Raw genomic sequence first — 26,888 nt, 5'->3', positions numbered from 1 at the left:
ATAAGATAGCAAGCAAACAAAACAAAATTCACTCCTGTTGCTGTTTTTCCTGGTCACAGAAAAGCCCAGTCTAAGAAAAGGAGAGGAAGGGCCTCTCTTGCAGGCTGGAGTTCCCTCAGCAGGCTGGGGCCTACCGTTAGGAGAGATTCCACCTCTCTGGCTCCTTGTGAAGCCATCCCCACCGCCTCCCAGAAGCCCTCCGCCCTCTGCAGACCCTTCACGTGCCTGTCGTTGTTGCGGGGGCGGAGGGGAAGTCTGCTCCTTGCAGCAAGTGCATTGACAGAACTGTAGAATTCACCCCAAACATATTTTTGATATTGCTTTTGTTGTGATATAGTCAAAGAAAGAAGAAAAAAACAGTACAAATTGAACTAACCTAAACATGAAATTAAAGAACCCTAAAGGGAAATTCATGATACCGACCTCAATGTTGACATTTAATTTCTAATGCTGTTGCATAATCTCTGTATCTCTTACATGGATTGACTCATTCATTTTGTGCCTATAAGGATACATTCTCAGTTGTGAATCAAGTCATTAACAATGTAATAATTACTTTAAAAGGACTTAAGCATACAATTCTCTGCTCACATTTTTTTTAGAAGCAAGAAGTGCTATCCTGGCTCTGCACTGTGAAGGCACTGGGGACTGACCCAGCTGATGTCTGGCTGTGGGCAGGCAGAGCAAGGGAGACAGCGGGAGTCGTTTTCCTTCCCACTTCTTGGGAAACTATTGGGCATATGTGTTCCTTCACCATCAATAGTTCTGCAAGGCAACAAGCAGCCTTGAGGTTGTGGTGCTCGGGGCACTGGAGTTACCAGTTACCAGACCTCAATGACTTAAGGTGGTGAATACTGAGGAAGAAGCGCAATCAGGGGATCACCTGCAGCCTTCTCTACCAGGGTTCCAGAGCTCACACAGAGAAAACACTGGAGGGGGGGCAGCTGAAGGGTTTGCCCTTGTTTTTCTCATAAGATGTCTTCATAATTCTGCAATGGTGCAGGCAACTTCTAGTAAAATTTAGAGCACAGCTAAAATCAACAAGTATTTATCAAGTGAGTACAAAGCAATGATAGGCATTATGGTAAAATAACAGGAATGCAGAAGACAGAGACACTACCACAAAAAGCTTACAATTTATTACAGGTGAGGAATCCAGGCACGAAGCAAATACAAAACGTTTCCACAGCAACACATATTCAAGTGTGGTTCAAATTATATACCTCCATGCAAAGACCTTGAATATAAAGAAATGCTGTAGATGGGGAGGCGTTTACCAAGGAAGGCTTGGCAGAGGAAGTCTTTCTTAGGGGGCCTCAAAGGAAGCATATGACTTCAGTAAGCAGACAGGAGGGCTGAACAGAGGAAGGTGTTTGCAAGGCACAGAAGCTGGAATCAGCAGTGGTGCAAACAACTGGGTGTTGGAGAGGAAAAAGGGTGAGAAATGGGAAGCAGAACTACCCTTCCCACCAGTACCTTATTTCATCCAACCTAAGATGCCAGAAACTGTAAGACACACCATTCTTTCACTGATCGCCAAGAAAGAAAAAGTACTGCCAATTAAACTCTTACACAATGTGTTTTTATCACCTAGAATTTCAAACTGAAGGGGCTTTTTAAAACTCCTTTAGACAGATTTTTTTTTTCAAAGATTTTATTTTTTCCTTTTTCTCCCCAAAGCCCCCCGGTACATAGTTGTGTATTCTTCGTTGTGGGTTCCTCTAGTTGTGGCATGTGGGACGCTGCCTCAGCGTGGTCTGACGAGCAGTGCCATGTCCGCGCCCAGGATTCGAACCAACGAAACACTGGGCCGCCTGCAGCGGAGCGCGCGAACTTAACCACTCGGCCACGGGGCCAGCCCCTAGACAGATTTTTTTTTAATGGTCATTCTTATGGTACATACAAAAGAAAATGTAAGCATAATGCTACACCAGTTAACGTACTCCTCATATTTTCACATTTTTTCACATTCAGAGTCCAACATTTCTGAATCGAGTTTTGTTTCAGAGTCGACCATGCTCAAGTTTTTCGATACAAAATCATCTCATGTGGCCTCAGCAGCGTAAGCGATGCAGCAGTCCTTAACAGAGTGCTTCCCACTGTATCCAGGATATCCTTCCAAGCAGCGGACACCCGCTTGCAAGTTTCAACACTAGCGCTTTCCTGATCTTATCAGAAGGGGTCAATGAGAGGTTTCCAGCACCACCAAGGACTCATTTTTCTTTCTTCAGAGCGTCCTTAACAGTTTGTTGGCTGAAACCATGAGGAGCTGCAGTTGCCAAATCATGCTACCAGGAATAACATTCAATTTGCCCATATATTGACAATGGCAACTATGTCATGGTAGCCACTGATGACAGTGATGGTAAAATGCAGCCAGTTTCAGAGGTGTTAAAGTGTGAAAAAACTATGTCCTTAGTATCAATGAAATGCAGCAGTATAATCTACTAAAGTTTTATCCTAAACTATAATTCTACAGATATTGGTACTAAAACCACCCTTGACTGTAATTAACCTAAAGACAGGATTTGTCTTTTAAAGTCTAAATAGCTGTATTAGTTAAAATGCATTAATTACAGAAGTTAGCCCAATAAATTATCTCAATAAATAGCTTAGCTTTATCAGTGTATGCATTCTGAATTCAGTTGGCATAATCTTTGAAAGTTTAGAAAGGCTGGATTAGTTGTCAGATCTATATGACTTCCTATAGGTCAATCTAGAACAGTGGCCAAAGAAACAAATAAAAGAGGAAGCATCCTGTAAAAGGTTTGTAGGAGAGTTGGGGAAGGTGGCGTGTGAAGAATTGGATCAACTCAAATTTTTCAGTAAAGAAATTAGTCATACTCTGGGGTAGGAGGTGTAAACTTTTATAAATTCCAAACATTTTTTAGAAGGGATGAACAAACTCTTACTACTATAAAGCCATTCCTATAAAATGGGTTCAATGAACAGCGGCTTCGGTAGAAAGACTGGAACTATCCCCAGTCCTGTGCTCTCGTCCAGCCTCACCAAGTCTGTAACCTCAGCTGCTGTACAGGGTCTGAAACAGGAATTCTGTTCCCTTTGGGTGGGTGAGGAACCCTGATGAAGAAGCCAATATGAACAACTGTGGATAAATTCTATCATAAGGGTACAACAAAATTTTTTAAAATCATTAGGCTATTTTGTGCTTTCTTCTTTTATCATGTTTGAAATCATTATCAAAATCTAATCTACTACTCTTATGACTTACCTGTATTTGATTTGACTTGCTTAATGCTCAGAAGCTTTTAATTGTCAGATTGGCAAGAATGCTTTTGTCAAGCTTTTGACATGTCTGAGTCAGATAAACGAAGTCTGCAAATAAAGTTTAAATGTCAACTTAATTGACTAATTTTGTGGTGAAGTTAACAGTGTAGGGAATCCTAATGTTTTCATTTATAAGTTTATTGAATATTAATCAAAATATTTGAAAAGTGTGATTTTCATGTAAAATTTACTAGATTTACAAATAAAACAATAAGCTTTATAAATTTAGCATGAGAAACATTCTGTTTTTTACATTCACAGTTTTAGTAACTTGAATATTAAAATGTAAGCAATTCTGAGTAATCCTTTCTACGCACAAAGCCATCCTCAGACAATAAAACACTAACACAACTCCACTGATGGAAAGAAAGAAAACCTAGATAATTTGAAGAGGTGAAGGTGACCGGAGAAACCATGAGGACAGAGCTACTCAGGGGAGAGGCAAAGTAAAGCAAAGGTTTCAAGAGGCCACAACATGCCACTTGGGCAAACCCAAGACTAAGATTACTATCCCGATGAGAAAGACAGTTGTATTACTCATCTTCCAATTTGCCAAGAGGGCAGCATAATGTCTACACATGGCTGATATTCTGCAGGAGGGAACTAAATCTTCCAGGGGTTGGTGGAAGGAAAGGGGTTGAAGATGACAGTGCATGTTATGGAGAAGGGGAGCAGGAGAGCCAGGGACCTCTGCCAGGGAGCCACCAAAAGGTTTTCACTCAAATTACTTCACCTGCATCATGTTTGGTGACATGGAGTACAAGATCACCAGTGCAGACAATGGTCTGGATCTGGTGATCTCCCATTTTCACCTTAAAAGTAAACTGAAGATCACTAAAATTACGCACGTGTAAATCACTGGTTGAAGGTATCCTTTTCCATAGCCAATAAAATCAAGCTGTTAAACATTACAGGATTCACAAATCAGAACAATATGGGCTCCCTCTAGCGGTTTAAAACACCTTTAAATATGCTTACTTTGTTTTGATCACATATTTTGATGTTTATTTTTTGTATCATTGAGTCATTTTTCTCCTGGGAAATCCAAATCTTACAAATAGTTCCCTAAAAATATTCATCCCAATAGATGAGAAGAGTGGAGTAGACCCAGAGATCAAATGTGAGAAGAGCTCCCAGGACACACAGCAAATTTATCCGCTCCCTTCAAGATAATCAGAAGCTTAAGCAGCGATGAATGAAGAGATGGAGACAAACAGAGCTAAGCCATGGGGGGCCGGAAGACTGGGAAAAAAAAGAAACGGTATTAGGCAAAGGGAAGTGAGCTGTAGCCATAACACTAAGAAGAAATTAATTTTCTCTTGTGGCTACAAAATCATCTCTGAGATTAGTTTCTAACAGACTTTAGGCCAATCCTGGCCTAAGTTTGCAGGCTGCTATGGCTGCTCTGATGGTTAAGGTCTGTTTGAATTTTCCAATGCTGTCATGTAAAGAAAGGCCTCAGCACTACACAGTCATGCATCCTACTAAAAACTGCACTCTACGGAGGCAATATCATGGCTGAGAAGGGATTTTTTACGGTATAGCAAACTTGAGTATGGCTGCCATTTGCACTGAAGCTTTGAGTCTTGTTAAATAATGATGCAATAAAGTGTTGGAGATCTACAAGTGGAAAAATCAATACAAACAAAAAAGCCAAAGGCAGAGGAACCAAAAAAAAAGCATGAAATATCTCCACTGAGAAATGTAAATAACAATTATGAAACAGATGAGCAATGTGATTGGTTCTTAACTGATAACAGCTGTGGCCATTGCTAAGGAAGGTATTGTGTTTAAAAAATCAGGCTGGTTCACCTGGTTTAGAGGAAAAAGGCTTTTTCAGAAAATTATTTTATTTTATTTTTAGATTTTAAAATTTTTCCTTTTTCTCCCCAAAGCCTCCTGGTACATAGTTGTGTATATTTAGTTGTCCTTATAGTTGTGGTATGTGGGATGCCGCCTCAGCATGGCTTGATGAGTGGTGCCATGTCTGCACCCAGGATCCAAACTGGTGAAACCCTGGGCCGCCGAAGCGGGGCGTGCCAACTTAACCACTCAGCCATGAAGCCAGCCCCAGAAAATTATTCCTGATTCAGTTTCTCAAAAAATGACCAACTAGTCCAAAGTCTCTTTCAAAGATGATGGTAAAAATATGAAGTTCTTCTGAATTCCCCAAGTACAATGACAGTCTGCCTGATTGCTTCAGTAAAACTAAGGTAGAATACATGAAAACAAAAGCAGCTTTCTGGCACAGTATGAAACAGTGTCAGCATAAATAAAATTCCGTGATTGGTTGGGTTTCTTAATACTGGATAAGTTTTATACTGAATAGCATGTGATTTATGGTTGAAAATAAATATAGTTAAATCCAATGTGTCTGGTAATTTCTATAAAATGTTGAACATTGGATCCCTGGTCAGAATAAAATTCTCTCTCACATTACTTCTCCTATGGGAAAATCAGATTCAAATTGCTTTAATTATCAATAGTATTTTTTCCCCGCTTAGCACAAGGACTGCCTATGGGCTGGATTCCCTCGACATTATTACACTAGTGAACTGACTGAAAAGTGTATATTTTTCACAAGATGTCAGCACCGCCAGGGCTTTACTTGGGTACCAGTGAAACCCCAAATGATATCTCATCAAAGCCCTTTACCAGAGGCGGGCTTCAAAACCTCACTGGCTTTCTTCCTCATCAAGAACGAGGTACCACAGTTTCTTCACACGCTCTTTTCAGTAAGTCATCTTTCAGAACCAAAACACTGTCATTTTATGACAGATATTCCAGAGGAGTAGGTGACATAGACAGACACAGGAAATCAAAACCGTCAGCCAGTGGGGTTTCTTTCAGTCTGGTCATCATTCTGTAGTTTTCACACCTTTTATTCACATTCAACAAAATAATGTGGTCCCTCAAGGCAGTGGTTCTATCCTTCTTATTCCCCCCCAGGGACAGGATATTATGAGTATGCAGAAGAGGGATAAGAGACTCCTGCAGAACAGCGGAATTTTATGTTTCAATTTGTAGCAGAGACAGATGTACCTTGCTTCTCAAAAGAGCTAAAAAAGGTAAAGAATTTAAGATGTACATAATCAAAAAGAAAAACATTCCCTCTAAAAATTTTTATGATGAATAAAACATATTTAAGATACAGTGTTCCTGCAAAATGACAATTTAAAATGAACACACTTTAATACACGTTACTGTGCTTGTTAATTCTCAACTTTTAAAAAAGATACAGCACTCAGACTATTATTTAGATCTTATTTGCCACAATTCATTTCTAATGCTGTTCTCATCTCAGAAATGACAATTCCATTCTCTGAGTTGCTCAGGCCAGACTTGGGGGTCACCCTTGATGCCTCACTTTTGTTAAATCCTACCTTCAACCTATTATCAAATCCTTCAGACTTTTGCCTTCAAAATATATCCAGAACCCAACCACTTCGGCCACCTCCACATTTACTACCCTGGCCGAGGAAACCATCATCTCTGTTGGAGATCATTGCCACAGCCTCCTAACTAGTCTCTCTGCTTTTACCCTTCTCCCTATTGTCTGTTGTCACCACAGCAGCCAGAGTAACCCAGTAACACGTAAGTCCGACCATCCACCCTCTGCTCAGAACCTCCGGCGGCTCCCATGTCACCTAGAGTTGAGCCACTTTTGCCCATGACCTGAAAAGTCCTACATGATCTGCCTCCCAGTCCCTCTGTCACACTGCTGGACTCCTCTCCTTCTACTCTTGTCCTCGCTCACTCCAATGCAGCCACACGTGCCTCTTTGCTCTTCTTTTTTTTTTTTTTTGAGGAAGATTAGCCCTGAGCTAACTGGTGCCAATCCTCCTCTTTTTGCTAAGGAAGACTGGCCCTGAGCTAACATCCATGCCCATCTTCCTCTACTTTATATATGGGACGCCTACCACAGTATGGCTTTTGCCAAGTGGTGCCATGTCCACACCTGGGATCCAAACGGGCGAACCTTGGACCGCCAAAGTGGAACATGCGCACTTAATCGCTGCACCACCGGGCCAGCCCCTCTCTGCTCTTCTTGAACACACCAGGTCCAGGCCCACCTCAGGGTCTTACTCTAAGTCTTGACTCAGTGTTCCTCTCTGGGAAGCCTTCTCAGATCAACCTCCCTAAAGCTGTACCACCACCCTATCACGACACTTCCCATCTCCCTTCCTCACTTTATTTTCCCCCTAGCACTTACCACTTATACATACTGTATATTTACATATCTCATTCACTATCTATCTTCCCCCTAAAATACACACTCCATGAGGGCAGAGGTTTTGCTTCTTTTTTTTGTTCCCTGCTGTATCATTACTGTCACGAAAAGTGTCCAGCACTGAGGAGATGCTAATAAATCCTTATTGAATTACCTGAATGAGTTATAATTCCCATTTATTGGAATATTCTAGAGGTCACCTCAGTTTCATAAGAAAAAAAGTGCTTCCGTGATTTTTTTTGCTAATAGACTTGATATTGTTACCTTTTTACCAGGAGTTGATAAACACATTTCTCTCTGCATCCTTAGCAGCAGGGAAAGTCACTAAGTACCTTCTTCTCTCACCAGAGTCCAGAGAAGGTAGGAAGACAGACGGAGAATTTTTCTGGTACGTCCTTTGAAGGAGGCAGGAGGGCACTGTACTTCCCCAGGCCTGTTCTACAGGAGGGAGGAAGAGGTGTTCAGCGAGGCTCGGGATCCACGGAGGCCCAGGGCTCACAGGGGATGGGGCACGCTCCTCACCCAGGGCTGCTTCCTCAACTGGCACTGCATGCAGACAGGTCGAGCGTTGAGGCACGGCTTCCACCACGAGCCGCTGGAAGGCTGGCACTCGACCAGCCAGCACTGCCCAGATGTCCTCACAGCTAAGGCTGAGCCCTTCATGAGGGCCTCAGGAAAGGACACATCGAAAACCTCTGACGGCTGCTAGACTGCAGAGGAGTCACTGCTGGCCTGGTGACCCGTGACACTCAGGAAAGGCGTGTCTCTAGATCCCAACGGATGGGGACGATCTTTTTGTAAGTGGAGAAAATGAAGACACAAACTTAGGGATATCCTCTATGGGCTCTAGGGAGCCACTCTATTGCTGTTAACTGTGATAAAAATGAAATGCCACTAGCACATGGGTCTGGTTTTGAAAAGAAAGGGACGATTCTACAGTTAGCATGTGAATGTTAAAGAGAATAAATAATCACCAACAAATGCTTACAAGTAACATGTCAAACGAAGAGGAAATGTTCCAGATGTCTGCAAAGGGTAGGAGAAAAACATAGAAGTACTTATTTAAGAACATTGGACAAATACTGTATGATTTCACTCATATGTGGAAGATGAAAAAAAACAATAACAAACACACACATAGATTTGGAGAACAGACTTGTGGTTACCAGAGGGGAAGGGGAGTGGGGGGAGGGCGAAAGGGGTAAAGGGGCACATGGATATGGTGACAATGGAAACTTGACTTTTGGTGGTGAACATGACGTGGTCTATATAGCAGGTGAAATATAATGATGTACACCTGAACTTTAGATAATGTTATAAACCAATGTTACCTCAAAAAAACACAGACATTGGAAATAAATTATGGTGTGAATACTTTACAATATTTTTGACAACCAAGAAAAAGTTTATGAGAGAGCAAAAGTCGGGGGAAAGAATAAAAAAGGTATTAAAATAATTAAAAGAGAAAAATGTTCTAATTCTACTGAAGGAACTTCTCCCTATTTTTCAAAAAAGACCAATAAAAAGTCATGAACAGGACCTCACCAAAATTAGAAACTGTTGTTCTGTGAAAGCCTATGTGAAGCTACCAACTAGGAGAAAATATTTACAAACCACACAGCCAAAAAAGGCCTACTATCTAGATTACACAAAGAACTCTGAACACTCAACTGTTTAAAAACGAAACCCAGTTAGAAATGGGAAAAAGACATGCACAGACATTTCAGAGAAGAGATTATACGGATGGCAAATAAGCACTTGAAAAGATGTTCAACACCACTAGCCATCAGAAAAATGCAAATTAAAACCACAGTGAGATACCAATATATAGCCATTAGAATAGCAAAAGTAAACATTAGTGACAACATCATTTTGGCAAGGATGAGGAGAGACTGGATCACTCATACAGTGCTGGTGGGAATGTAAAATGATACAGGCACTCTGGAAAAGTGTGTCAGTTTCTTACAAAACTAAACATGCAATTACCATACAGTCCGGCAATGTCACCCCTGGACATTTATTCAGAGAAATGAAAACTTACGTTCACACAAAACCTGCACAAAAATGTTCACAGCAGCTTTATTTGCAGTAGCCCAAAACTGGAACCAGCCCAGATGTCCTTCAACGGCTGAAGAGTTAAACAAGCTATGGTACATATACACCATGAAATAATGCTCAACAAGAAAAAGGAGCAAGCTATTGATACACACAATAACTTGGATGAATCTCCAGGGAACTATGCTGAGTGAAACAAAGCCAAACCCAAAAGGATATGTACTGTATGATTTAATTTATGTAACATTTTTTAAAAGACAAAATTTTGTAATTGGAGAACAGGTTGGTGGTTGCAAGGGGTAAGAGATGGAAAAGGTAGGAGTGGAGGACAGAGAAGTGGGTGTGGTTATAAAAGGACAAGAGAGACCCTCGTGGTAACAGAACTGTTCTGTATTTGACTGTAATGGTGAATACACAAACCTACACACGGGATAAAATTGTACAGAACCAAAAACACAAACACACAAATGAGTACAAGTAAAATGGGCAATCTGACGAGATCAGTGGATGTATCAAAGGCCATATCCCAATTTGTGACATGCCTCTATAGTTCTGCAAAACATGACCAACGGAGGAAACTGGGCAAAGGGTACACAGGGTCTCTATGTATTATTTCTTACAACTGCATGTAAATCTACAATTATCTCAATTAAAAACTTCAGTGAAAAAAATCATGAAGTCATGACCTTGCAGTGGTCTGATTAGGCAATTTCTCCCAAGTCTCTGGGACCTAACTAAAATGTCACTGTGTGCAAGGGAGCAGCTTGTAGGGTTGGAAAATGTATTTGATTCAATTGACAGTTAATTAAACCCACCAGATTTACATAAAAACTCCCCAACAGTCCTATTACGTCAGCCAGAGTTTACATTCTGCATGCTATGCATATTTCCAGCCAGATTGGAAAAAAGATGATCTTTTCAAATAGTAGGACACAATCATATTTAGTTTTAGTATAATCATACTGTTCTCAAGGTGACAAAAACTACCTAATGCTTATCCCATTTCATGGTTTTAATTAAAATTGTTAATAAGCAAGAATAGTATCATTTGATTACTGTGACCAATTAATGAATTTCTATGAGCAACATTCAAAATTTCATGATCACTTTAACGATTTCCTTTTTAAAGACTATAGTTTTAAGTGATACAAAGACAATTAATGCAACAAGGGTTAATGACAATAAAATAATGAGTTTAATATGCATAAAATAAAAAGTACTATTATATTTCCAACATAATTTATTTATACATTATGGTTGTTTGTTACTGCTGCTCTAGTAACATAAATTAGATTTTTTAAAAATTCAAAAAATACAGTCCATATATCAATTTATTTATTGATTTGACAGTATCTGCAAAATCTCAGAAAATGTTTTAACAAGGTCCTAGATCTAGACTGACATTTCCAATCCTATTTAGCCTGAGAGTGGAGTCTGCATAAACTCTTCCATATTAAATTACTGTCTGTCTAACATCCAATCCCTACCTCTGCCTGAAAATAATCGTTTATAAAATAAACGTAAGCATCTTTCCTCACATGTAAATCATGATTATGGATACAGAGAGTCAGGCAGAGGACATTCACTTGGCTTTTGCTTATGTCTGTTAATATCATCGCCCTTCATTTCTGGGCTGCCACGTTAGTACCCCACTTCCAGTTTTAGGATGTGCAGCCTGAACTGGCCCTGATACCTGAGAGGACCAGTGACGCCCATGTCTGCAGTCTGACAAGAATGTCACCTGTACGCTTCTGTGGAGGGAGAAAGTGTGTTCTTAAACTCAGAAACCACTCACGAAGTGTGGGCGGCTCTTCACAGTGAGGTTAAATCCGAGTCAGTGGGCGTCAGGGCACCGCCACCCTCTAAGGTGTTTTCCTGGGCACCACAAGCACGCAACAATGAGGTCCGTGGTACAAGGGCTAGATTGTAAAGAAGCACAGTCTTGACACATAAACTCGGGGGGTCACAAGCTCTGACTGGGCTTTCCTTGAAGGACGGCCCAGGCTGTAAGCTGGGGTGGGAGTGTAGAGAAGGCTCAGAGCCCCTGAGGGAAGGACACATGTCCCCTGCCCCCCAGACACATTTACCAGGACAGGTCACAGAAGGGGCAGGCTGCAGCCCATGATCTCTCACTTACGTCAGTGCATGATTCTACCAGATTTACTTTGCTCTGTCACTCAACTAATTTCAAATGTCTTCTGGAAAGGGCTTCACCTTCTCACTGCTTTGTATTTTCCAGAACTGACCACAGCACTAGATACATGGGAAAAGCAGAGGTAAGTAAGATCAATATCTCAGGAGCAGCCAGACACAAGAGAGAATTCCAGATCTGCCCTTTTTCATTTAATAAACACCCATATAATGCTTAATATATACCAGGCACTATTCTAAGCACTCTAAAAATGTTGACTTATTTTCTCTTCATAACAATGTTAGAAAGGTGGGTACTAGCATCATGCATTATTTTATAGATCAGGAATGGAGGTAAAGGAAGTTCAGTAATTTCCCAAAGTCACAAAGTGTGACTGGACCACAATGCTCGCAGTAGAAGTGGTGAGGAGGAGTCAGATTCTGGATACACTTTGAAGTAAATAAGATATTTAGATTTGGGCTGGAGGGAGATGAGTCAATGATGACTCTCAAGTTTTTGGCCTTTGCAACTAGAAAGATGGAGCTGCCATTAATGGAAATGGGAAAGATTTTATTTTCATTCTTCTTATACACTTAACTTTATTAAAAATATTACATTCTTACTTATTAAAAATACTCTGATGGGCAACTTCCACTTCCACCAAGATGGAATAACCGTTCTACCTGAAACAAACACCAAAATTTTATAATAGAACAGCTTTCAAGACAGTGGACATCAGGCAATGAAGGACCAGGATCCCTGAGAGACAGGAAACAAGGTGAGCATATGGTCGTTCCAGCTTACTGCCTGGAGAAAGTTGCCAGGCTGCAGCGCAGGGACAGAAGGCCAGGTCGAGCCCAGCAGACTCCCTGAGTTGCAGTGAGTCGAGAGAGAACAAGGCACTGTTTGCAGGACAGAGTGTGGCACAGAAACAGACAACTTGAGAGGTCTGCAGACAGTGTCCCTCAAGTACTCAGCAGAGCACTGACCAGCACACATGTGTGAGGAGCGGCCTGAGGTCCGGAAAGCAGTCTGAGTGGGCTGGAGGGAGCAGGGCTTGGTGTTCTCACAGGACTGCGAACAGCATCTGTTCCCACCAGCCAGATTAGAAAACCTAACTCACAGGTCATCAGAAAGGGTACTCAGGGGGTTTCGACTCAGTTCTGGGAAATAATCAGGAACGAGGAGAGAAACAGAAGAATACCATGGTATGGTTCTTATACTGTACATGAAGTAGTATAATATCTCTTGAGGGCAGACTGTGATAATATAAAGACGCATTCTATAAACCCTAAAGTAACCACTGAAATAACAAGACAAAGAGTTACAGTTCATGATTCCAACAAAGGAGAAAAAACAGAGAATCCTACACATACACACAAACCTCTGTGAATTCCTCTAGAGAAGGGAACAAGTAGCAGATGTGGCAGACAGTAAATAAATAGCAAGATGATAGGTTGAAAGGTAACCATATCAACAACCAGATTAAATTTAAATACTATAACACTCCAGTTAAAAGGCAGAGATCATCAGACTTCATAAAAAAATCTAATCATATGCTACCTAGAAGAATCACACTTGAAATATACAGACACAAACAGGTTAAAAGTAAAATGATGTTTTAAAAAAAGGATGCCATGCTAACACCAGTCAAAAGAAAACTGCAGTTACTATATTAACACCAGGCAAAGGAGATTTCAAAGCAAAGAATACTACAGCAGGGATAAAGAGGTTCTATCATAAAAATAAAGGGGTCAATTCATGAAGAGGACATAATTATGTACCTAAAAGAACTTCAAATCAAAAAAAAGCAAAAGTGATAGAACTAAAGGGAGAAATAGACAAACCCACAATCATAATAGGAAATTTCAATACTGTTCTCAACAACTGATAGAATACCTTGACAGAAAATCAGCAAGGATATAGACTTGAACAACACTATCAGCCAACTTGACCCACATAACACTAACGGAACATTCTACCAAACAACAGCAGAATACACTCTTTTCAGGTGCACACGGAATATTTACCAAGATAGACCATATTCTGGGATATTAAGTAAGTCTCAATATATTTAAAAAGATTCAAGTCAGACAAAGTGTTTTCTTTAGACATCAGTAGGAAAAGATCTCTGTAAAATCCCCAAATATCTGGAAACTAACACACTTCTAAATAACCCATGGGTCAAAGAAGAAATCAAAAGGAAAATCAGAAAATATTTTGAACTGAGGAAAAATGAAAACAACACTTGCCAGAATTTGTGGGATGCCACTAAATAAAGTACTACTTAGGAAGATACGTATTTATCTCAGCTTCCATCTTAAGAAACCAGTCAACAAGAACAAATTAGACCCAAAGGAAACAGAAGAAAGGAAACAGTAAAGAATAGAGCAGAAATCAAAGAAATAGAAAACAGTCAAACAAACAGAAAATCAATAAAACCTAAAGTTTTATTAACCTTTTAGAAGATCAATAAATTGATAAATTTCTAGCCAGACTGATGAGAAAAAAGAGAAGATACAAGTTACCAATATCAGAATAAGAGAAGTGACTCCTGGTGATGGGGAAAAGTGAAAGCACGTAGCTGAAGGGTCCTCTCACCCTGGAATCAGTGGACACAATCATGAGATCTTTGTTTCAGTTGCTAATGAAGAATTTGCCGCTTTTCTAAACCCATAGCTGTAAGTACCCCAGCCAGGAACACGGTTTCCTTTTGATTACTGGCTATCCCCTGACTGTCTTCCCTCAGGAAGCAAAATGAAGAATTATCTAAGGGATCTAATCCTGCCTTCTGAGCAGAATCAAGGGCACAAGCAGAGCTGCCTCTTCTGCTCTCTTGGTTCCTCAAACGAAATGTTCAGAGGCATTATCCTTATCTTTCTGATCTCATTTCTCCCATGCTCTTCTTCCACATACAAAGAGCAGCTTCTACCTTAGCAATGACCCAACTGAACACCAACCATGTGCTCAGTGCTGTGACTCGACTGGGGGTAATGTGAACATGAATATAGCATGGCTCCTGCTCTCAAAGAATTCATGAGCTGGAGAGAGAGAGAATACGCGGAAACACTGTATGACACCACAACATGCTACAGGAGCACGAGTTAATCATTAACCCTAAATGGGGAGACCAGGGAAAACTGTGTGGAAGGTGATGTCTAAACTGGTCCTTGAAAGATAAGGGGTCCTCTGACAAGCAGAAATTGGATGGGAGAAAATTCCAGGACAAAGGAAACTCCAGGCAAAGAAACAGAAACAGGAAAATACAAAACATAGCCATGCCTGTGGCATAGTGTGCATGCTGAAAGGCTGGGGTGATGGGAGAGCAGGGAGCAAAGAGATAGATAAGAGGCAGATGACAGAGGACTTAAATCCCTTGCTAAGGAGGCTAGACTTTATTTTATAAGAAAGGGAAACAACCAAAACCTTTTCAGCTTGCAAATGATATAGTCAGAACTGTGCTTTACAAATATTGGACTGCAGAGGGAGAAACTGAAGTCAAGGAGAGTGGCTGGTGCTCACTGAAACATCCCAACAAGGCATGAGAACAGTGGCCTGATGCAAGGTGGAGAGCACTTTAGAAGGAGGGGATTAATGGAGAAGGCATTCTGAAGGCAGAGTCAGCAGGTGGGGGACAAAAGAAATTTCCAGAGGAAAAGAGGAACACTAAAAAGTCTTCCATGGTTTCAAAGTGAGTCACTGTGAAGATAATGATCCTATTTGTTGAGACATAAAATATAGAGAAATAAGGAAGAACAAGAGCGGGGGCCCAGGGAGGATGCTGTGCTCCCTTCTGAACTGCTGAGATCGTGGTGCGTATAGAATGGCCACGGGGAGACGTCCTCAGGCAGCCAGAAAGCCAGAGACAGCAGATGGACGCACAGATTTATGAGTCAGCTGCACAGACAGGACAGCTACGCTACAAGAGCAGCTAACACACTGTAATTACATCAAGCTTAAGCCCAGGCCTCTGTAGGAATTAACAACCCAATATATCTTTTCCAGTTTTTAATCTAATCTTTTCTAAAGATTCAACATTTCACACAAAACAATTTTATTGAATGTTAAGATACATAAATTTCATAAATATTCAAACATCTTTTACCTAAAGCAAATTGGTTCCTGCTCCTACATTAGTAATATTTACTTGTGCGTAGGTTAATTAGCCCCAATTACATCTCCAGCAGAGCTTCTCAAACTAGATGTGGTAAAGGACCAATTTTTAAAATTCCCAGTTCATCATGGACCTCTCTATGGTCCTACAGTGCTTGGACTGAATTCTGTCCCCCTTAAATTCATATGTTGAAGCCCTACCCCCAGTGTGACTATATTTGGAGACAGGGCTTACAAGGAGGTATTGAGGGTTAAATGAGGTCATAAGGGTGGGGCCCTGAAAAGAAAGGACTGGTGCCCTTATAAGAGACACCAAAGAGCTCTCTCGCCCTCTCTTTCTTCCTCTGCATGCACATAAAGAAGAGGTCATGTGGGCACAGAGCAAGATGGCAGTCACCTGCAAGTCAAGGGAAGAGGCCTCAGAATGAAATTTACCTTGCTGACACCTTGATCTTAGACTTCCCAGTCTCCAGAACTGTGAGATACAAATTTCTATTGTTTCAGCCATCTGGTCCGTGGTATTTTGTTATGCAGTAAGAGCAGACTAATACATACTGCATGTGACCAAAATGAGCTTGCATGACACACAGCTCACCATGCACGTTGAATACTACTCTGATTGGTCTTAGTCAACAAGATGGGCCCACTGATCGTATGCTTAAATGTTGCAGCAGTGTCAAACTGCCTTAGAAGTTTCTAAATGCTTACCCTCCATTTCTGTGCTTATCTCACTGTGGACCAGTAACAAACATTTTGTGGACTAACTCCAGTCTGCAGATCACACTTCAACCAGCACAGGTTTATTGTCTTTCTACGCTTGTTTTATTAAAAGTGCAACATTTAGCTTAAATATAGAATCTGAAATAAAAGCATGAATTTTAAACATATTAGAAATCAGATATATGCTGTGCGGTTAGGGGAATAAGACAGAAGCTCAGGATTCTATCATATCACATAGGCAAGATCCCTCAAGACACTGCAGAATGTAAGTTCTTAAAAATGAACAGTGCCGTGCCTTGTTCATAACGCCCCTTGTATTCTGTTTCTTTTTAGCTCTTCCATCAGTCTCTGTAATCTCAACCACAGAGCATGTTACAATTAGATTACAAAATCACAGCTGGAGTATTACTTCTTCTTCAATTAACAATATATATACCAAACTCACGAAACAGATGCCCTCAAGAACCTCTGACTTAGACAGATGAGTAAATTAACTCCCATGACCCTGACCCTGAGGTGAGGACCTTCTGCTCCCAAAGCAAAGAGGCACAACTCTCTGATGGCCATTCCAGAGAATCTTCGATGGAATCTAATTCATATACTGGTTTTCATTCTGAGCCATTACTGGTTTGTCTGTTTGTTTTTTCCTATAAGGTAGTGTTCATTTATCTTCAAAAGCTTCGTGTAGCTTCTACACCACAAATGAGAACCACACTTATCCTTTCAGTTCACATGGAAACAGGCCAGAGATCAGTAGAGATCATCATGGTCTCAAGCCCGCATCTTCCCTTGGCAAACAGGTAGGTTAACAAGATCACAGAACACATTTTTGCAAACAAGATTGCTGTTAAAAACTTTGCTGGTTGAACTTTACTCTTTTTTTATGTCCAAGGAAAAGGTAATTGAGTGTCATTGTTCTCACTTCTTTGTAGTTCTTTTAACTGTAGGACTCAGCTAATACAGAACAGAATTTCAGAACCATAAAGGTCCAAAAGAGCAACCAATGGCCACCTCCTTGTAACAGAGAGGGCTAGCTGTTCACCTAAAGCATTTCCTCTTCCTTTCGGACACACAGCTGGACCATATTTCCCAGCCTCACAGTGGCCAGATGGTTTCCTAATCACCGTGGCTGATTTCCACAGCCAGTACAATGTGAGTAGAAGTGACATGTGCTCCTTCCAGGCCTGGTCCACAAAATCCTCCCTCTTGCCATCCTGCATGTTCCCCTCTCCCCAGCTCTTACATTTAGGTCATTCATCCATTTTGAGTTGATTTTTGTATCAACATGGTAGGAGTCGAACTTCATTCTTTTGCATTTGGATGTCCAGTTATCCCAGTACTATTTGTTGAAAAGGCTATTTTTCCCCCATTGAATTGTCTTGGCACTCTTGTCAAAAATCAATTGATCTTAAATGTGAGGGTTTACTTCTGGACTCTCAATTCTACTCCATTGATCTATATATCCATTCTTATGACAGTATCACACAGTCTTGATTACTGCAGCTTTGTAGAAAGTTCTGAAATTGGAAAGTATGAGCCCTCATATATTGTTCCTCTTTTTCAAGATTGTTTTGGCTATTCTGAGTCCCTTGCATTTCCATATGAACTTTAGCATCCAACTTCTGCAAATAAAGTAGCCAGGACTTTAATAGGCGTTGTGTTGGGTCTGTAGATCAATTTGGGGAATATTGCCATCTTAACAGGATTAAGCCTTCCATTTTACTCTTTTTGATACTATTGTAAATGAAACTGTATTCTTCATTCCATTGTTGGTTTGCTCGTTACTACTCATGGAAATACGGTTCATTTTTGCATCCTGTCTTTGTCTCCTGCAACCTTGCTGAACTCCTTCATTAGTTCTAATAGCTTTTTAGTGGATTCCTTAGGATTTTCTACATACTAGATTGTGTCAGCTGCAAACAGAGATAGTGTGTTATACTTCTTCTTTCCAATCTAGATGCCTTTTATTTCATTTTCTTGCCTAACTGCCTTGGCTAGACTCTCCAGGAAAACGATGACCAAAAATGGCAAGTATCAAGAGTGGGCATCCTTGCCTTGTTCCTGATCTTAGTGGGAAAGCATTATGTCTTTCACCACTAAGTATGATGTCAGCTGGAGGTTCTGCATAGACGCCCTTTACCAGGTTGAGGAAGAGAGATGATATTTAAAATGCTGCTAACTGTCAAGCCTTTACTAGTATTTACAGGGAAGCCTTATGTCTGAGAGCTGGGCCTGGTGATAAAATGATATGTGGTAAAGAATATCTATTTGCTTCCTCGTAGGAAAAATGCCAGTTACAAAATGGAAATTCACTTAACTGATCAAGATGTTCTTGACACAAATGAGATAGTCAAGAAGCTCCACACATTTGAAAAGATGCTCAACATCATTAGTCATCAGGGAAATGAAAATCAAAACTACAATGAGATACCACTTCACACCCACTAGGATAGCTATAATTTGAAAAAAAAAAACAACAAAATAAGTTTTGGCAAGGATATGGAGAAATTGGAACACTTGTGCATCGTTGGTGGGTATGTAAAATCGTGGAGCAGCTGTGGACAACAGTTTGGCAGTTCCTCAAAAAAAAATTAAACACAGAATTACTGTATGTTTCAGCAATTCCACTCCTAGTTATATACTCAAAACTGAAAGCAGGGACTTAAACAGATATTTGTACGTGAATGTTCATTGCAGCATTATTTAAAATTATATTAAAATAGTCAAAAAGTGGAAACAACCCAAATGTCCATCAACACACAAACAGATAAACAAAATGTGGTCTATCCATATAATGGAACATTATTCAGCCCTAAAAAGGAATAAAGTACTGATACATGCTACAACATGGATGAACCTTGAAAACATTATGCTAAGTAAAATAAGTGAGACACAAAAGGACAAATAATTGTCCTTATATGAAACATCTACAATAGGCAACTTCACAAAGACAGAAAGTAGAGGTTTGGAGGGGAGGGGTGAGAGGGGACTGGGAAGTTATTTCTTAATGGTGATGGTTGCACAACATCGTGAATGTAATTAATGTCACTACATTGTACACTTAAAATGGTTAAAATGGCAAGATTCTTATTTATATTTCATCCCAATAAAAAAATATTTTTAAAAAAGATCCATAGATATTACTATACTCAAACTTTGACCATCTTTACTATCATAGCAATGTTTTGGTGTTCTTTTCTAGGGAAAGCCTTGTGACTTTAATCGTGTCACTGATATACAGCACAAGTTCCTCTTGTTAAGTACTGTGACTACTCACTTGAGTGCAAGCTAAGAGCATTACACAATTGTTATGCATTAGGAGTATGTCACTGCAGTTATACAGATAATTGCATTCTGCCCTCTGGCCTTGAAGGTATTGATGCTGGAAATCTACCTGAGTCAAGCGGGGTTTTTATTTGCAAGCCACAAACATCAATTCTTTTTTACTTGGGCAAAGAAGGGGTTTGTTAAAAGGATATCAGGCAGCTCACAGACTCTCTAAAAGGTCTAAAGAACGAGGCTCAGCAGTCACACAGCTAGGAGCAAGTCCAAAATCACGCATAGAGCTTATCTAGTAAGGATGCCAGGGCCACAGCTGCAGGAGACAGATGTAACACTCCTGAAACCACCACTGCTACAGCGTCCCTCACTGGAGTGGATTCTGCACCGTACCTCCTTCTATCTTCCTTCAAGCTTCCAATTCAAAGTTTGGAGTGGCAAGGTTATAACTGGCTAAATATAGATCATGTGCCCATGTCCCTGTCCCGGAAGCAAGGGAGGCTAGGAAGGGACTATCTGGCATTGCCTGCTTCTAGGGTGGGGGCTCTATCTCATAATGTCAGAGATTCTCTGGGAACAAGAAGGGAGTTTAGATGCGTAGTGATCAAAGAGAATGACTCATGTTCACTGCACCATGTCTTCAGATAAACCAATTTGAAGAATTAGCAATTTAAGATAAATACGCCTGAAAAGGGTCCTCAGCAGAGGAAGAAGCAGCACCACCTAAAATACCAAGCGAGCAAGAGCTGAGTCCTTTGGAGGAGCCGCAGACGCAAAGCAGAAGCCATGGAGTAGACAGCTCACCAGGGGCTACAGTGGAAGCCAAGGAGTAGACAAGTCACCCAGGGAGTGAACGAGAGACAAGGAGGAAGGGGACGAATCCCAAGAAGGAGAAGCCCAGGAAGAAGGTCAAGAAGAAACAGCCAAGGGGTAGGAAGGAAACCAGAGACAAATCTCTTACAACAGCCAAAGAATGAATTGAGTCATTCACCTCAAACAAGCACTGTATGTGGATCCTCCCAGGCTTTCGTTCAAGCAGTTCTCCTCAAAGATAATGATAAAATTTCAAGTTCTGTAATGGCTGTGTGCGCATGTTTCTAACTACAAGTACATTTTCTACCCAGTTTTGAAGACCTGGGCTCTTGGGGGTAAAAAAATCCAAAGAAAATTTTAGGAAGCAGTTTTGTCAAGTTTCTAAGTCAGTACTCTAACTCCTGAAGCCCATCCTTTTCCATGTGGATTCTGAGAGATGACTGTACGTGGTAATTCTAGCATGGCTGCAATAGTTCCCACATTTATAGTCCACCCCACTACACTTATCTGGCCCGGCTGCAGTTTTCCGGAGACCAGGAAGGTTTCCCCAAGATACGTCCTTCCTGCTCCAAGTGCCCTGTGCAGCGATGATGAGCAGCACCACTGGGCCGGGCGGACAGCGAAAAGGGAACATGGATTTCCCATGCAGGTGATTCACAGACATGGGTTTCAAGCTCATCCAACTGCCCATTTGGCTCCTCCCACCTGTCTTCACAGGTACCTGAGACTCAGCCAGACCAGAAGCAAATTCAGGATATTCTGCCAAACATAGTCCTCTTCCAGTGTCCCCTATCTCAGCGACTGGCCCTCCATCCAATACCCAAGCTGGAAACCTATGGTCACTCATGACACCCCCTCTCCCCTAACACACTCCACACCCAATGCATCACTGAGACCTCTGAATACTGCTTCCCACACATGCTTCTCCAGAAGAGCCACTGCCTGCCCTGGTCCAAGCTACCAGGATCCCTCCCTTGAACCCCTGCAGTTACTGCCTAACTCATTCTCACTCCTGACCCACCTGAAACATCCTCCATGCTGAGCATGAGTGAGACTCGTTCTCTACACTCAGCATGACCGGGGTTGTTTTGGTTTTTCAAACTGCAAATGTGATCAGGTCACCATCCTAGCCAAGCTTCCACCCCTTGCTCCGCCCTGAGCAATGACTGCCCAAGGCTCTTACGTAAAGAGAAAGTATCCTCAATACAGCCAGGTCATCTGGTTTCTGTGTCCTCTCCAGCCTCACACCATCCTCCCCCTGGCCTCTCATCACCCTGGAGACTGCACTCCCTCAGCAGGAGCCTCTCCCTCTCTGCCCGAAGCACACTCTCCACAGTTCCTCATCCCCATCTCTCAATTCTGGATTCGTCTCAGTGGTTATTCCTCCTCAAAAACAGTTTTTCTCTGACTCCTGAGGAGGTCAAGTCCTCTACTCTGCACCTCAGTCATTTTATATCCCTCCATTTGACTATTCGGTGCTTTGTGTCCACACTCGATGAAGCTCCAAGAGGCCAGGGACGAAGCCTGCTTCTGCTCAGGGCCCAGAACAAGGAACGGTAAACCCCCAAATATCTGCTACGTGAATGTTACCCCGGGGGGCACAGTCAACCTCATGGTCAGAGGCCAACGAACTTCCCTCTTCCATCACCACAAAGCACTTTAACCACATTTGGTGAGGAGGAAGCAATGGAAAGAGAACAGAACTATTAAGTAGGGGAAGTTTTGTCCCTCTTCTCTCCTCTTTCCAAGTTCCTAAAATAAACCTGTAAATGGTAGTGGCAGCAAAGAGGAGCCGAGGCATCTGGGAAGAGGAGAGGCCCAGTTTTCAAACTTGCTCCTCTCCATTGCAAGCTTTTATTCTTCTGTTTTCAATATCAAAATGCCAGAAAATTATGAGGAATGTAATGGAGATGGGTCACTTCAAACCTCGGGGTTTCTGGAAATCATTCCTTCCAAACCCAAGGATGTGCTGCCACTATAATGTGCCAACATCATCTCTCTGCTTTGGATTTATTTATTCTGCTGGTTTTGAAACAGAGGTATCACTTCTATTTTCAAATGACAACAGTCAACATACTCCAGCATATTCACATAATGTGCTTAGAAAGTATTAAGTAAAAAAGTCACTGAAATCAGCACACTTAAGGAAATAAAACCAATCGAACGATGAAAATGATGATGCTTTAAAAAGAGTGCCAACTTATCTCTTTAGTTGGGGATATGACTAACATATGGAGTGTAAAATTATCTTTCCCATTTTAGATTCACTTTCAGAATTAGCAACATACTAATTGTCCTGTTCAGTCACCAAATCTTTAAATATCTTCATATTTTATTAACCTCTCTAATTAGCCATCATTTTGACAACTTGTTCACTGGATTCAGAGATGTAATATTTGTGATTATTTTTATAGTGCTAGAAACAGTGCATCTGTGGAGTATTGCAGCTCACTGCCAGCCACGCAGAGCATCAGCATGCACATCAACACGGTGATACTAAATGATTAATTAACAAGTCAGAGGAAAAAACTGTTCAAAAGCACCATAGTCGGGAAACAATTTCAACAGACTGAGATAACTGAAAAAGTATATTGAGAACATAGTGTATACAACAATTTATACAAAATATAGAAAGAGGCAAAGCTACATGGCAACAGAAGTAAGGAGTGGTTAATTTTGGTTGGCAGTGACTGGGAAGGGCAAGAAGGGCCTTCTGATAAAATGTTCTATGTCTTACGAATACGTGCACTTCTTGAGACCTTATCAAACTTGACACTCATCACCAGAATCTATATGAATGTTACATTTTAATAAAAAATTCCCTAAAATATTTTGAATATTTACTTAAAACATCCTATAAACACAGAATATAGAATCTATACTCTTATTTCAGCCGTACTTTAAGCAGTAAGTAATAGTAGAGATCCTTTAAACTTTCTTAGGGTCTAAAATAATTTCTAACATTGTTTGAGTTCAACAACAGTGGGAAACAGAATGTTTATAGAATACATACAAACATATATGCATATATATGGCACATACAATGGCTATAATACACACACACACACACACACACATACACACCCCATGCTGCTCTTCAGTGGCTTGGGGCAAAGTTACAAAGGATTTAAATCACAGATTTATGGAATCATCTGTGTAATGAATTTCTGGGGAAAGTATTCACATTTTGTTCCATGGCTATATATTTATAAAAATTCAATTTCAAAATGCCCATTATCCAATTAAACTATTACAACATGCCCAGCATGCTCCTTAAAGATGATGTATTAGAGGTTTACCATCTTGTTTCCAGGAATAAATTTTGCAGTGAACAAGGTATAAATTAGAATCAACATAATGATAAGTCAAGTAATATAAAATAAAATAAGCTGTAAACTAAACAGAAGATGAAGTACTCTTCAGTTCATAAATGAATACTGTATACTAAAATTGTCTGAAAATACCAAAATAAACTCAATTTTTTCAAGATATAAAAATATTATTACAGAATTCTGGGTTCTTGTAGGATAATGGAGCCACCTAAATCCAAATCTCTCCATACATCCTCAATAAAACAAAACAAAACAAAGCAGATCATTAAGGAGAAAACAAATGAAGCTGTCCATTACTCATGCTGACAACATAACTGGGAAACAGGGAATGCTGTGAACATGTTGTATGAAAATAGGGAAATAAACACCCAAATCCAGTAAGAGCAGTTCCAGAGCCCACATCTATGTGGGAAGGCAGGTCAGAGACTTTGAAGAAACGTAGAGAGAAAAATACAGTTCTGGGGTGTTGGAATACAAATAAAATCACCCCCATAAAGAGAAATTTCCACTGTGAATGAGGAAACACTGAGAACAGATCTGAGACCCAGTGCATCAGAAGTTTCCTGGAGAATCAAAAGGACAGGACTTGAAAAAGGACAGAACCAGAGACTGTAGTCTTAGGAAGGTACCATTTTTGGGGCAAGGAATACATGGAGGCTCAGGTATCTCCTGGAGGCTGATGATTAACTATGGGAAAGAAGGAAGGATAAGGTAGAAACTGTAGTCCCACAGAAACAAGAGCAATACTCACACTTCTTACCACAAAGAAGGTACCCATTAATGAAACAGTATTTTACCATAGTAGGAGAAGGCAGCACTCTTGAACTAAGGAACCGAGTAAACCACTCAAGCTTCTTACATCTGCTAACTATAACTACTATTGCCAGTTCAGGGAAATTATTCCTTCCAAAATGAACAACAACAACAAAACAGCAGATAACATCTGTACAAAGTTACTATGAGAATAAAACAGACTGAGAATCAAGGTATTTCAGTTTTTCGCTTTGTTTCCCAGAATAAAAAACAATCAAACAAACAAAAACCAATCAAATACAATGGAGAAAGCTTACACTGGAGAAAGGAGAGTTTCTTCAATAAATGGTGTTGGTAAAACTGGACAGCCACATGCAAAAGAATGAAAGTAGACCATTCCCTTACATCATGCACAAAAATCAACTTAAAATGGATTAAACACTTGAATGTAAGACCCGAAATCATGAAACTTCTAGAAGAAAACACAGGCAGTATGCTCTTTGACGTTGGTCTTAGCAGCATATTTTCAAGCACCATGTCTGACCGGGCAAAGGAAACAAAAGAAAAAATGAACAAATGGGACTATATCAAACTAAAAAGCTTTGCAAAGCAAAGGAAACCATCAACAAAACGAAAAGACAACCTAACAACTGGGAGAAAATATTTGCAAACCACATATCAGATAAGGGGTTAATATCCAAAATATACAAAGAACTCACACATCTCAACAACAAAAAACCAACAACCCAACTAAAAAATGGGCAAAAGATCTGAACAGTGATTTCTCCAAAGCAGATATACAGATGGCCAACAGGCATATGAAAAGATGCTCAACATCATTACCTATCAGGGAAATACAAATCAAAACTACAATGAGGTATCACCTCACTCCAGTCAGAATGGTTATAATTAACAAGACAGGAAACAACAAGTGTTAGAGAGGATGTGGAGAGAAGGGAACCCTTGTACACTGCTGGTGGCAGTGCAAACTGGTGCAGCCACTATGGAAAGCAGCATGGAGCATCCCCAGAAAATTAAGAATAGATCTACCATAGGATCCAGCTATCTCACTGCTGGGTATTTATCCCAAAGAACTTGAAAACACAAATGCATAAAGATACATGCACCCCTATGTTCACTGCAGCATTATACACAATAGCCAAGACTTGGAAGCAACCTAGGTGCCCATCAAGGGACAAATGGATAAAGAAGATGTGGTATATATACACAATAGAATACTACTCAGCCATAAGAAATGACAAAATTTGGCCATTTGTGACAACATGGATGGTCCCTGAAGGTATTATGCTGAGTGAAATAGATGGAGAAAGTCAAATACCGTATGATCTCACTCATAAGTAGAAGATAAAAACAACAACAAACAAACACACAGTAATGGAGATTCATTTGGTGGTTACCATAGGCGAAGGGGCGTGGGCAAAAGGGGTGATTAGGCTCACATGGGAGGGGATGGACTATAATTAGTTTTTGGGTGGTGAACATGATGTAATCTACACAGAATTCAAAATATATTACGATGTACATCTGAAAGCTACATATTGTTATAACTGAATGTTACTGCAATTAAAAAAAATAAAATATTTAAAAAACCAAAAAGCAAAACATGAACCAGATGAAAATTATGATTCAATATTCAAACCTGAATTAAATAATCTTAAATAAGCATTTACAAATGTGAAAAAAAACTCAAAATAAGAAATTTTAAAACTCAAAATAGAAATATCAAACAAAAGAACAAACAGGAGGAGATGAAATGAGAGTAACAATGTAGTAAAGAATTGAAGAAAAAAACAAAATTATCTTAGAATTGAAGATTAAATTACAAAGTGGCCAAGGGAGAATGGAAATGAAAATATAACGAGGGACAATGAAGAAAGGCTTAAAAAGCCAAGAAGACAAAAATAAAATAAATGGATATGTCAAAATAAAAGAAAATGATTCATACGGAAGGTGGGCAAAGAAGATCCAACATATATATAACTAAAGACCCCGAAGAAAAACAAAATAGAACATCATTAATACTAAAAACTTTAATTCAGGAAAATGTTCCAGAAATAAATGAAGACCTGAAATTACATCTGAAAAGGCCCACCGTGTATCCGTGATCTGTACCAGTCAACTCTGAGACATATATCTATAAAACTATTAGATT

At 40.3% G+C, this 26,888-nt stretch overlaps 1 protein-coding gene across 6 annotated transcripts in view; it reads right to left on the bottom strand.

Moving 5' to 3' along the window:
- The window catches only part of ANO10 (anoctamin 10), a 216,984-nt gene that overhangs the window by 104,494 nt on the left and 85,602 nt on the right, over positions 1-26,888 (bottom strand). For 2 of the 6 annotated variants that reach the window (XM_070493283.1, XM_070493282.1), the window contains exon 12: positions 7,829-7,957. The exons of the other annotated variants lie outside the window; for them this stretch is intronic. In XM_070493283.1, the coding sequence (XP_070349384.1) occupies positions 7,844-7,957 (114 nt within the window). In that variant the 3' untranslated portion in view covers positions 7,829-7,843. Of the gene's footprint in view, positions 1-7,828; positions 7,958-26,888 lie in introns of those variants that run through there. 6 annotated transcript variants of the gene reach the window in all.

The sequence above is a fragment of the Equus asinus genome, chromosome 21 (assembly GCF_041296235.1).
Source record: "Equus asinus isolate D_3611 breed Donkey chromosome 21, EquAss-T2T_v2, whole genome shotgun sequence".
NCBI lineage: Eukaryota > Metazoa > Chordata > Mammalia > Perissodactyla > Equidae > Equus > Equus asinus.
Note: the sequence above shows the minus strand (reverse complement) of the source record. Positions and strands in the feature narration are given on the sequence as shown.